The sequence below is a fragment of the Oncorhynchus tshawytscha genome, linkage group LG04 (genome assembly GCF_018296145.1).
Source record: "Oncorhynchus tshawytscha isolate Ot180627B linkage group LG04, Otsh_v2.0, whole genome shotgun sequence".
In the NCBI taxonomy this organism is placed as follows: Eukaryota; Metazoa; Chordata; class Actinopteri; order Salmoniformes; family Salmonidae; genus Oncorhynchus; species Oncorhynchus tshawytscha.
In genome coordinates this window covers 39,007,968-39,020,924 of record NC_056432.1, presented here as the reverse complement: position 1 = coordinate 39,020,924, position 12,957 = coordinate 39,007,968, and the positions used below count along the sequence as shown (strand labels likewise).

The window sequence follows — 12,957 nt, the reverse complement described above, 5'->3', positions numbered from 1 at the left end:
CAGAAAATAATCTAACTGCGTGTAGCTTGATTGAACAAGTACCACTAGAGTTATTAGAAAAGGAGTAGATAGGAATCCCGGCAGAAATGCCTGGAGCAACGTATGAAGCTCCGCCAGGCACTGTCGACCAATCGCGTTCACGTCGTCATGCAATCCCGTTTAAATCATGGTGAGTCGAGAAACCTGCCCATTTTCCTCAAAAGTACGGGATTTCACGATTTCAAAGCTATACGATATTCCAGAAAACAAGTTAATCTCACATCCAGGAAAATATTCGTAATGTTGTACTTTTTGTTAATGTAATTCATGCTAAATGTTTAGCACCCAATTGATTGCCATTCATTCCTTGAAGGAGCTCCTTGTCCCAAAATGGCCTAGAATGCACGGCGCGGTCCATTGACGACACATGGGCAACGTACACAATGCAAGTACTTCTGACCGCAGTGTGCAATTCGGATCTACAAACGTTTGGCCCCGCCAACCTTTTGTCCATCTGAGATTTGACAGTCACACACTGAATGCAAAGACACGTTTGCGCAAGACACGTTGAACACCAACGTATTTCATTTTGGAAGATCGTAAGAAATATATGAAGTGGTACCAGCAGCTGCGTTGCAACACTTTTTTGCCTCATGCTATATTTGAGACAAGCTACTGATATTATTGCAGTGAACAGACTTGTTATGCATGTCATGCACTAGTAACATTTATCAACATTTTTTTTATCACTAATTATTTCATTGAGCATATACACACCCAGTTACTATCTATCCTGATTTATAATGCTAATTGCTTTCCTCGAATGGAGACAGACTATACCATATAGACATACTGAATGTGCTTTGTACATTACGTTTCACCAGCTCCAGTAAAAGAGATCAGAGACTTGGGTGACTTCTACATAATCTTTACTAAACAACATAACACAATTAACAAAGCAGACAAAAACAAGGTTTGACCACTCCTCAAGAATGGCTTCACTCCTGCTCCTCAAGAGGCAAAGACAGTAATTTTCTTGACGACTGCCTCCACATCTCCACGATCGCTACCTGCACCTACCCGCCTGTCCAACATCACTACTCTGGACGGCTCTGACTTAGAATACGTGGACAACTACAAATACTTAGGTGTCTGGTTAGACTAAACTCTCCTTCCAGACCCATATCAAACATCTCCAATCCAAAGTTAAATCTAGAATTGGCTTCCTATTTCGCAACAAAGCATCCTTCACTCATGCTGCCAAACATACCCTTGTAAAACTGACCATCCTACCAATCCTCGACTTTGGCGATGTCATTTACAAAATAGCCTCCAATACCCTACTCAACAAATTGGATGCAGTCTATCACAGTGCAATCCGTTTTGTCACCAAAGCCCCATATACTACCCACCATTGCGACCTGTACGCTCTCGTTGGCTGGCCCTCGCTTCATACTCGTCGCCAAACCCACTAGCTCCATGTCATCTACAAGACCCTGCTAGGTAAAGTCCCCCCTTATCTCAGCTCGCTGGTCACCATAGCATCTCCCACCTGTAGCACACGCTCCAGCAGGTATATCTAGTCACCCCCAAAACCAATTCTTTCTTTGGCCGCCTCTCCTTCCAGTTCTCTGCTGCCAATGACTGGAACGAACTACAAAAATCTCTGAAACTGGAAACACTTATCTCCCGCACTAGCTTTACGCACCAACTGTCAGAGCAGCTCACAGATTACTGCACCTGTACATAGCCCACCTATAATTTAGCCCAAACAACTACCTCTTTCCCAACTGTATTTAATTTTAAATTTATTTTGCTCCTTTGCACCCCATTATTTTTATTTCTACTTTGCACATTCTTCCATTGCAAAACTACCATTCCAGTGTTTTACTTGCTATATTGTATTTACTTTGCCACCATGGCCTTTTTTGCCTTTACCTCCATTCTCACCTCATTTGCTCACGTTGTATATAGACTTGTTTATACTGTGTTATTGACTGTATGTTTGTTTTACTCCATGTGTAACTCTGTGTCGTTGTATCTGTCGAACTGCTTTGCTTTATCTTGGCCAGGTCGCAATTGTAAATGAGAACTTGTTCTCAACTTGCCTACCTGGTTAAATAAAGGTAAAATAAAAAATAAATAAATCAAACATCTCATAATCTCTCTGTAACATGAATGGTTCCTTGAGGATATTAAGTTTCCTCTTCATCCTGGCCATCATACAACCATAGTTCTTTAAGGGTTGTAAATGCAGTCTTCCCCATCCATCCCAATTACACTAGGGGGAGGGAAACAGTGCCTTTAAATGTTCAGAGTTCGCGCCACCTTGCTGCCTCTAGGGTGTTCCTTAGAAGAACAGCTGCTTCCTTGAAGAAAAAGGAAGACTAAATATTAAGAGTAGTGCCTCATTGGGTGAGCAAGTCAAATTACACCCCACTTTCACAATACCACCATGCAAACACAAGCCACTATTACTGAAGGGGTTTTCAGTGATATAACTACAAGTCATCACAACTATAATATCTTGCCATGCATCAAGCCTATGGGCATTACACACAGACTACGTACCCAGTTCACAGCCCCCAGTGCATTTTGTTTTCAGTATCGTCTAGAAAGAAAACAGATTGTGGTCATTAGGTAATGTAAGGGAACCTCTAGGGATGTGTGTACAAGAATGTACCTTACTTTAGCTAAGAGCCGATAGAGTACCTGATCCTGCAGAGCTGGATGCTGATGTGACTTCTTGGGGGGGGAATCTACATCACCCTGAAATATATATTTCTTTTGGGGGGGGTACATCTTTAAACATTAGTTTAAGACTATACCACTCATCATGACAACTACCTGTATTGTGTTTTCACCGCCTTTTTGGATCTTTCAACCTCTTCTTCAGACCTCAGTGAGTGAATGACATACATTCATTATGAACATATATTCAGGTCAGTCTGGCTACAGCAAAGCGTTTGATTTTAAGGATGCAAATGAAACGTTTTTATAATGTTACAGCATAGGAAAGTTCTGCAGGAGAACCAAGCACCACCATAGGACAACATGCAGCAAATTAGGCTTTAAAAAAATAATCAGATGGGGATCCCAAAAAAACATATCCATTAGTGATGAGAATTTCATAATTTATACATACCTCAGTGAAATCACACTGTGCTTCAATTGAAATGTACAGAGCATACTGTAAGTTAAGAGTAGGTTGTTAAGTTTGATAGTTATAATAAATAACACCCCCCCCCTCCCCAAGAAGTCACTGCATGTCACACCAGCATCCAGCTCTGCACGAGTTTGATGTATGAATTGTGTAAAAACTGTAGGAAATAGGTCCCAAAGTGTCAAGAATAATAAACAAGAAAAAGTATGAGCAATAACGAGTGTGTTTTGCATGCTGCACGCACAGAAATAACACTTTCACATATTGTTATAACAGAAAATAGGACTAACAAAACTGAATAGTCAGCATCTTACCATCAAAACAAACACCCCACAGTTGTTTGAGAAACATTGCTTTGGTAGGCCCTACGGTGTGAACAACGTACAATTTTCAATAAAGGAAAGACAATCAAATGGTACAGTTCAGTGGAACAATTTAAAGGAATATCTAACCTGATCATCCACACCAAAAGTCCAAGGTCCAGGGAACAAGATCCAAGCAATGTTTCTGTGAACAACACAGTGCGTGTGAAAGTAAAGAAAAAGTACAATTCAGCAGCTTTTTAATACTCCAGCATGCATAACAGGTTTGAACACAGTTGGAACTGAATTAGCCCAAGTATTTTTCACAACATGTGTTGGTGTTGCTGGACCAGAAAATGTATTTGACTGCGAACACACCATTTCTCACATCAATGCACTCACATGCCAAAAATCTTTCCTTGGACACAGTTTCAAAGCAATGTGTATGCTTTCTTCGTAAATGTGTTTTGAAGTTTATTTTTTAAACTTCAGTTTGCAGTGTGGACGAGATAAAAATGACTTTTCTTGACTTGCCATGTATATGATTGGGACCAGGTGATTTCATTATTGTATATACACTATGTGTAGACTCACTAACGTTGTGTAACTAAGGGAATGACATCAACGATACACATTTAGAGCCAGGCAAACAACGCATACATTGAAGAAACCGAAAAATCAACGATCAAATCGATTACATAACTGTACATGTAAACCTAGGCTTATTGCTCAAGTAGTCACATTTATTCAAATAAGATTCCCTCATTATGAACAATTAGCTAGCTCACGTGCAAATGGGTGCTAATTAACGCTGTGATAACATCTGTGCGGTAGTTGGTCATATAAAGACATACCACAGCACTGGTATAACATGAATATCATAACGTACATTATGCATAATGACAGTCTCACTTACTTCCATGGTTTATATTTTTATCCATGTAGGTTAAATTCGATTAAGATTCGTTGACGTTTACCTCAATTTGGGAAAAACTTGAAGAAGACGGGAAGAGTTCGGTTTAAACGCGTTTGACTCCGCCCACATTGATCCCGGCCGGGAACTGCACAGGCGCTTATCACACAATGGGCGTTAATACGATTCCAATGGAGTTTCCCATCTCCTCAAAAGTATCTATGGTGCCACCAGGAAGCAAGCTGTTTAGCTAAGAGTGTGTAACGTTAGCGTCTTTCACGTGCATCAGGAGGAGTTGGATTTGGAAATAACCATTGCTACATTGAAGAATCATTTGATTACCGGTGGGTATTTTTTAGGACACCACTCAGCACTGTCAACGTTATCGCTAGCAAGCTACTTTATCGTGATGCTAACTAACAAGCCACATCGTCATACGCTAGGTAGTATATACATGAGTCATGGCAGCATATGTGCCGGTGAGTTTGACTTTATTAGATGCAGTCTCAAAACAAGTAGGCAGGTAGCTATCAAACGTTAGTTAGTTAAAGTAATATAATCAGAGGGCATATCAGATAGCTAGATCAACATCACACTAGCTAGGTAGCTAACGTGTTCCCTAGTTACACCAGACTTCCGGCTAGCTAGCTAACTGTTACTATACTTAACAAAAATTATAAACGCAATATGGAAAGTGTTGGTCCCATGTTTCATGAGCTGTAGTAAAAGATCCAAGAAATGTTCCATATGCACAAAAGCTTATTTATCTGAATTGTTGTGCACAAATGTGTTTACGTCCCAGTTAGTGATAATTTCTCCTTTGCCAAGATAATCCATCCACCTGACAGGTGTGGCATTTCAAGAAGATGATTAAACAGCATGATCGTTACACAAGTGTACCTTGTGCTGGGAACAATAAAAGGCCACTAAAATGTGCAGTTTTGTCACACAACACAATGCCACAGATGTCTCAATCTTTGAGGGAGTGTGCAATTGGCATGCTGACTGCAGGAATTGCCACCAGAGCTGTTTCCAGAGAATTTCATGTTCATTTTTCTACCATACGCCTCCACCAGCGTTGTTTTAGAGAATTTGTCAGTACATCCAACCGGACTCACAACCGCAGACCACATGTAACCACGCCAGCCCAGGACCTCCACATCTGGTTTCTTCACCTGTGGGATTGTCTGAGACCAGTCACCCGGACAGCTGATGAAACGGAGGAGTATTTCTGTCTGAAATAAAGCTATTTTGTGGGGGAAAACTAAATCGGATTGGCTGGGCCTGGCTCCCCAGTGGGTGGGCCTATACTTAACTGACTTGCCTAGTTAAATAAAGGTTAAATAAAAAAATAAAACCCTCCCAGGCCCAACCATGGCTGCGCTTCTGCCCAGTCATTAGAAATCCGTAGATTAGGTCCTAATGAATTCATTTTAATTGACTGATTTCCTTATATGAACTCTAACTCAGTAAAATAGTTGAAATTGTTGCATTTATATTTTTGTTCAGTATACCATGTATCAGCTGATGCCCAAGGAAAAGAGTTACACTGTTACCTTTGGTTAACACTGACAATATTTGAAAAATATACTGTTATGTAAGTTACCCTATTGCTCAGTTAAAATCTGAATAGTCAAGAATTGGTTTTCACTAGCCCTTGATCATGACTCTGTTCCATTATATTACATTTAATAGTTAATGGACGAAGGTGTCGTCTGTATGTCTGAGGTTGTTATTGGCACTGTACAGGGCCCGGTGAGTCCCAAAAAAAGACGATCAGAAAATAGAAAGTGTAGTATTGTGCACATGCTAGGCAGGGATGGTAGGGGGACGCACAACTCATAAACACATATTTTGTCTATGAAGAGTAAGATGATGGCAATGATCTTCAACTAGTAGGCATAAACCACCTGAGTACTGATATTCTTTAGATTTAGTACTATAATGATCCTTTTCTTGAAGGTTGGGTGATTTTGATTAATATTAGTATTTCCTGTACAGAGCCTTGGGTGTGCAGTGGTAACTCCCTGGCAAGTGCCACATAGAACTTTCCACCAGTGAACAGGGATCAATCACTGGTTCAACCCTTCCTGCTTGTTTCTTGCATTTGCCTATCTCCTTATCTAATTTCATTACTGTCTGAATAGTGTCAAACCACCCAAACAATGTTTACATACTTTAAATTTCATCCCCCAAAAATGTCTAAGTAACAAAGTTGTTGAATTTTGAGTGTTCATTTAATGTTCAAAGCATCCTGAATAGACCTGACCTGTGGTTTGAATTGTTTTATTTTCCACCCCGGTCATAGGCCTAACCCATGTCAAAATATGTACAATTGCAGGTAATTAGCTTTATACATTTTTTTACATTTTTAAATCATAAATCACTATGGTCATATTCATGCAATGTAGGTCAAGTAACTGAAAGTACAAACATTTAGTATGCATGGAAAGTCATAACAAAGCAATGCATTTTCTTCTCCATTTACATTACCTTGTATACATGCTAGGTTTAGCTAGCTCAGTTTTCATAGGAATAGGAAAATACGTTTGAATTTTTCAAAAATACAAACTTTTTTCAAAAAAACAAACTCCATAACGCGAAAGCCCTAATTACTAAGGTTGTTTTAAGATGTCAGGCGTGAAAATCCATTCAGCCATTTTGGCACAGTGACTCACTACCCAAACCAGACGCAACTGGTTTCAAGTGGCCAAGAGACTTTGATCTCCTACTGCAATCTAGTGGACAAACTGGAAATCAGACAGGGGATATATTTACAATCAATGGATAGACTTCAGATTTCTCCTCACATGTATATCATTCCTGTAAGATGAAAAAGGTATGGCACGTTGCACAAGCCCTGCACTTTTAAAATGTCTGTGTTCCAATGGGAATTTGGAGCAACCCTTTTTCAATAGTAATTTGTGACAATTTTCAAACCTAGACTTTCAAATCACTTATTCCCCAATATGGGAGAATTGGGGGAACCCCCACTAAAACTGTTAAATGCTGCACTACTGCTAAATGCATATAGGGGAAACACTGTTAGTTCAATTTCACATGACGTTTCTTTCTTGCAGATGATGGTAACCCAAAACCACATGAGAGAAGAAACGGACAACTGATAAAGCTATTGTCTGCCCTTGAGGAATCCTCTTAGAAGAAAGATCTAGTCGTATACTGAAGTATGCAAGCTTACCTACCTACCCATGCATCTTCCTGATGGGGGGTAATGCTACTTCTGTGTACGAAAATACAGTACCACTTTCAAATTCTGGATTCATAGCTTAGACCTACCTGTGTTGATCAGATCATCGCTCAATATAACATTTAAATCTACATCAGTAGTCTAGAAACTCTTCCACCATTTTGGTTCAGTCAAATATACTATATTTTGCACATCTCTGACGGGGTTAGTTAGATCAGCTTCCTGTCAAGATGTTTTCAGCTTTGAAGAAGTTAGTTGGTTCTGAACCAGGCCAGCCGAGGGACAAGAGCATCCCTGCTGGCATGCAGTCCATGAACCAGAGTTTACAGAGACGCTTTGCCAAAGGAGTACAGTACAACAGTAAGTGATGCATATCTTGTTATGCTCATAGCAATATGTATTATAGAATATAGGCTACTGCACATATATTTAGAGGCAGGCCAGTCTTACTTTGTTTCGTTATTTCTTCCAAGTGAAAATAGTTATCCGCGGAGACCGAAATACTGGCAAGAGCACTCTATGGCATCGACTGCAAGGAAAGAAATTCACAGATGACTATATACCTACTCAAGAGATCCAGGCAACCAGCATCCATTGGAACTACAAAAGTAAGAGAATTGGGCTCTTTACTTACACACATTTATCTATGTTTTAGTCCTATGCTTTTTTTATTCACCCCAGGCTTAACCTACAGTATCAAATTAGGCCAGCATGTTGTCATTGTATATTTCTGACGTGTACTTTTCCTGCTTCTGCAACTGTAATTCACTTCAGTTGAACATGGCACATATAAAGGTAAATAATATCTAGGTAAGCCCACTAGGTTTCAGAAATAGTCTTGCGTAGTTAGCTAGATCAATAGCTTTGCCTACAAGTGTTTTGTGTCAATAGTGGGATGGTGAAAACACATCTCTTGTGTACATCCAGACCACAATATATCTATTCTCACAAACAGTTTCTATGTCTATGCATTTAATCCTATACGATAGGCAATATCCCGATACATTTTTTTTAAACTGTGCACTTGTGAAAAAGCACGGTTGTTTTCTCTTTCCGTTTTCTGTTTTCATCAGGCCTGTCGTGACATTTTTTATCCGACTTGTCCGACTTATCCGACTGGCATAAAAAGGTTGTATGGACACCTGGTTTATGAACATTTTCAGTGCATTCGGAAAGTATTCAGACCCATTTCCTTTTTCCACATTTTGTTACGTTACAGCCTTATTCTAAAATTGATTAAATTGTTTTTTTCCCCCCATTTCAATCTACACACAATACCCCATAATGACAAAGCAAAAACAGGTAAGAAATTGTAGCAAATTTATAACTATTCAGACCCTTTACTCAGTACTTTGTTGAAGCACCTTTGGCAGTCTCAAGTCTTCTTGAGTATCACGCTACAAGTTTTGCACACCTATATTTGGGGACTTTCTCCCATTTTTCTCTGCAGATCCTCTCAAGCTCTGTCAGGTTGGATGGGGAGCGTTGATGCACAGCTATTTGCAGGTCTCTCCAGAGATGTTAGATCGGGTTCAAGTCCAGGCTCTGGCTGGGCCACTCAAGGACATTCAGAGACTTGTCCCGAAGCCACTCCTGCGTTGTCTTGGCTATGTGCTTAGGGTTGTTGTCCTGTTGGAAGGTGAACCTTCTACCCAGTCTGAGGTCTTGAGTGCTCTGGAGCAGATTTTCATCAAGGATCTCTCTGTACTTTGTTCCGTTCATCTTTCCCTCGATCCTGACTAATCTCCCAGTCCCTGCCACTGAAGAACATCCCCACAGCATGATGCTGCCACCACCATGCTTCACCGTAGGGATGGTGCCAGGTTTCTTCCAGATATGACACTTGGAATTCAGGCCAAAGAGTTCAATATTTGTTTCATCAGACCAGAGAATCTTGTTTCTCATGTTCTGAGAGGCCTTTAGGTGCCTTTTGGCAAACTCTAAGCGGGTTGTCATGTTCCTTTTACTGAGGAGTGGCTTCCGTCTGGCCACTCTACCATAAAGGCCTGATTGGTGGAGTGCTGCAGAGCTGGTTGTCCTTCTGGAAGGTTTTCCCATCACAGAGGAACTCTGCAGCTCTGTCAGAGTGACCATCGTGTTCACCTTCCTCTCCCTGACCAAGGCCCTTCTCCCCTGATTGCTCACTTGTCCGTGTGGCCAGCTCTAGGAAGAGTCTTGGTGTTTCCAAACATCTTCTATTGAAGAAGGATGGAGGCCACTGTGTTCTTGGGAACTTTCCATGCTGCAGACATTTTTTGGTACTCTTCCCCAGATCTGTGCCTCGACACAATCCTGTCTCTTAGCTCAACGGACAATTCCTTCAACCTCATGGCTTGGTTTTTGCTCTGACATGCACTGTCAACTGTTGGACCTATTATAGACAGGTGTGTGCCTTTCCAAATCATGTACAATCAATTGAATTGACCACAGGTGGACTCCAATCAAGTTGTAGAAACATCTCAAGGATGATCAATGGAAACAGGATCCATCTGAGCTCAATTTCGAGTCTCAAAGCAAAGGGTCTGAATACATTTGTAAATAAGTTATTTCTGTTTTTTATTTGTAATACATTTGCTAACATTTCTAAAATCCTGTTTTCATTTAGTCATTTAATCTATTTTAGAATAAAGATGTAACGTAACAAAATGTGGAAACATGGAAGAGGTCTGAATACTTTCCAAATGTATCCTACGTGTTCATAAACCAGGTTTCCATCCAACCTTTTTATGCGAGTAAAGTAGATGTCGGATAAAAAAAATGTCACTAAAGGCTGATGGAAACAGCAAATGGAGACAGCAAACAGATAATTTGTCAGTAAATTTTCCAAATGTCGACAAAACAAATTACACAAGACAAGGTGAGATATTTTGTGTGTAAAATGTATTGTGAGAGAAACGGAGGTGGAAACACCTTTATTCGCAAATATTGATATACAGTTGAAGTCGGAAGTTTACATACACCTTAGCCAAATACATTTCAACTTAGTTTTTCACAATTCCTGACATTTAATCCTTGTAAAAATTCCCTGTCTTAGGTCAGTTAGGATCACCACTTTATTTTAAGAATGTGAAATGTCAGAATAATAGTAGAGATAATGATTTATTTCAGCTTTTATTTATTTCATCACATTCCCAGTGGGTCAGAAGTTTACATACACTCAATTAGTATTTGGTAGCATTGCCTTTAAATTGTTTAACTTGGGTCAAACGTTTTGGGTAGCCTTCCACAAGCTTCCCACAAGTTGGGGGAATTTTGGCCTATTCATCCTGACAGAGCTGGTGTAACAGTCAGGCTCATAGGACTCCTTGCTCGCACATGATTTTTCAGTTCTGCCTACACATTCTCTATAGGATTGAGGTCAGGGCTTTGTGATGTCCACTCTGTGATGTCCACTCCAATACCTTGACTTTGTTGTCCTTCAGCCATTTTGCCACAACATTGGAAGTATGCATGGGGTCAATGTCCATTTGGAATACCCATTTGCAACCAAGCTTTAACTTCCTGACTGATGTCTTGAGATGTTACTTCAATATATCCACATAATTTTCCATCCTCATGATGCCATCTATTTTGTGAAGTGCGCCAGTCCCTAATGCAGCAAAGCACCCCCACAACATGATGCTGCCACCCCCGTGCTTCATGGTTGGGGTGGTGTTCTTCGGCTTGCAAGCCTCCCCCTTTTTCCTCCAAACATATCGATGTTCATTATGGCCAAACAGTTCTATTTTTGTTTCATCAGACCAGAGGACATTTCTCCAAAAAGTACGATCTTTGTCCCCATGTGCAGTTGCAAACCGTAGTCTGGCTTTTTTATGGTGGTTTTGGAGCAGTGGTTTCTTCCTTGCTGAGCGGCCTTTCAGGTTATGTCGATATAGGACTCGTTTTACTGTGGATATAGAAACTTTTGTACCTGTTTCCTCCAGCATCTTCACAAGGTCCTTTGCTGTTGTTCTGGGATTGATTTGCACTTTTCGCACAAAAGTACGTTCATCTCTAGGAGACAGAACACGTCTCCTTCCTGAGCGGTATGACGGATGCGTGGTCCCATGGTTTTCAAACTTGCGTACTATTGTTTGTACAGATGAACATGGTACCTTCAGGCGTTTGGAAATTGTTCCCAAGGATGAACCAGACTTGTGGAGGTCTACAATTGTTTTTCTGAGGTCTTGGCTGATGTCTTTTGATTTTCCCATGATGTCAATCAAAGAGGCACTGAGTTTGAAGGTAGGGCTTAAAATACATCCACAGGTACACCTCCAATTGACTCAAATGATGTCAATTAGCCTATCAGAAGCTTCTAAAGCTATGACATAATTTTCTGGAATTTTCCAAGCTGTTTACAGGCACAGTCAACTTAGTGTAGGTTAACTTCTGACCCACTGGAATTGTGATACAATGCATTATAAGTGAAATAATCTGTCTGTAAACAATTGTTGGAAAAATGACTTGTGTCATGCACAAAGTAGATGTCCTAACCGACTTGCCAAAACTCTAGTTTGTTAACAAGAAATTTGTGGAGCAGTTGAAAAACGAGTTTTAATGACTCCAACCTAAGTGTATGTAAACTTCCGACTTCAACTGTATTAACCATCATATCGAAATAAACTTGGAGTCACGCAACGATATATTGTGTGGTCCTTCAACTACGACTCAGGAAAGCATGCAGTTTATTAAGCTACAGATCAAATAAGTTATGATGAACTTCACAGTGTGGTGAAAGTGCACTTTTACATACTAGTGGTTAGAGCTTGAGGATGGTCCTTGGGACACATTCTAGTGGTTGGAGCTTTAGCACTGAGCCTTGGGACACATTATAGTGGTTAGAGCTTGTGTATGGAGCCTTGGGACACATACTTGTGATTAGAGCTTGAGTATGGGACAAGCTTTGTCTGTTGTGATGCTTGTTGTGATGACTTTCTCTATCCCTCAGCCACTGATGACGTGGTCAAGGTGGAAGTGTGGGACGTGGTGGATAAAGGTCAGTGTGATTCTTTACTTTGGGTGCATGCGTGAGACTCACATGAGTCATTCAATTGACATCTACCTCCTGCTGTATTAGAAATGTCAATGTATTTTGTATTATCCCATTGTCCATCTGTGCCCGTTGCAAATTATTTTCAGAAATGTTCAATAGTCTTCTGTCTGTGGATTTTTTTTCTCCTCACTATATTAATGTTGTTTTTCTTGCTCCTCTCTTGCACTTGCCTCAGGCCAAAAATACCCTCTCCCTGAGGGTGTAGGTGAGAGTCACTGTGTGTAGTTCCTAGAAGTTATTTGTTTGTGTGCGGTGGGTTTGTCCCTCTTGTGCTTCTGTGTTATCTGAATGCAAACACAGTGAAGGTTGGTCATTGCTTAGTTTGCAGCGTGGCTGAAATAGAAATATGTCTGATTG

The 12,957-nt window shown here is 40.4% G+C and overlaps 1 protein-coding gene and 1 long non-coding RNA gene across 4 annotated transcripts in view; one reads left to right on the top strand and one right to left on the bottom strand.

Annotated features, from left to right (window-relative positions):
• Positions 1–2,059: 2,059 nt before the first annotated feature.
• On the bottom strand, positions 2,060–4,461 carry LOC112248693. Its single transcript, XR_006083229.1, has 6 exons — positions 4,361–4,461; positions 3,595–3,649; positions 3,125–3,169; positions 2,692–2,877; positions 2,551–2,590; positions 2,060–2,348 (listed from the first exon to the last, which is right to left on the bottom strand). It is a non-coding gene; the product is annotated as an uncharacterized LOC112248693 (long non-coding RNA).
• Positions 4,462–4,546: 85 nt separating this feature from the next.
• Positions 4,547–12,957, top strand: part of rabl6b (RAB, member RAS oncogene family-like 6b) — a 26,857-nt gene continuing 18,446 nt past the window's right edge. For 2 of the 3 annotated variants that reach the window (XM_042320708.1, XM_024417929.2), the window contains exons 1-5: positions 4,547–4,701; positions 7,438–7,925; positions 8,039–8,173; positions 12,496–12,543; positions 12,776–12,805. In XM_042320708.1, the coding sequence (XP_042176642.1) occupies positions 7,796–7,925; positions 8,039–8,173; positions 12,496–12,543; positions 12,776–12,805 (343 nt within the window). In that variant the 5' untranslated portion in view covers positions 4,547–4,701; positions 7,438–7,795. The remainder of the gene's footprint in view (positions 4,702–7,437; positions 7,926–8,038; positions 8,174–12,495; positions 12,544–12,775; positions 12,806–12,957) is intronic. The other variant, XM_024417930.2, reaches the window with a different exon arrangement.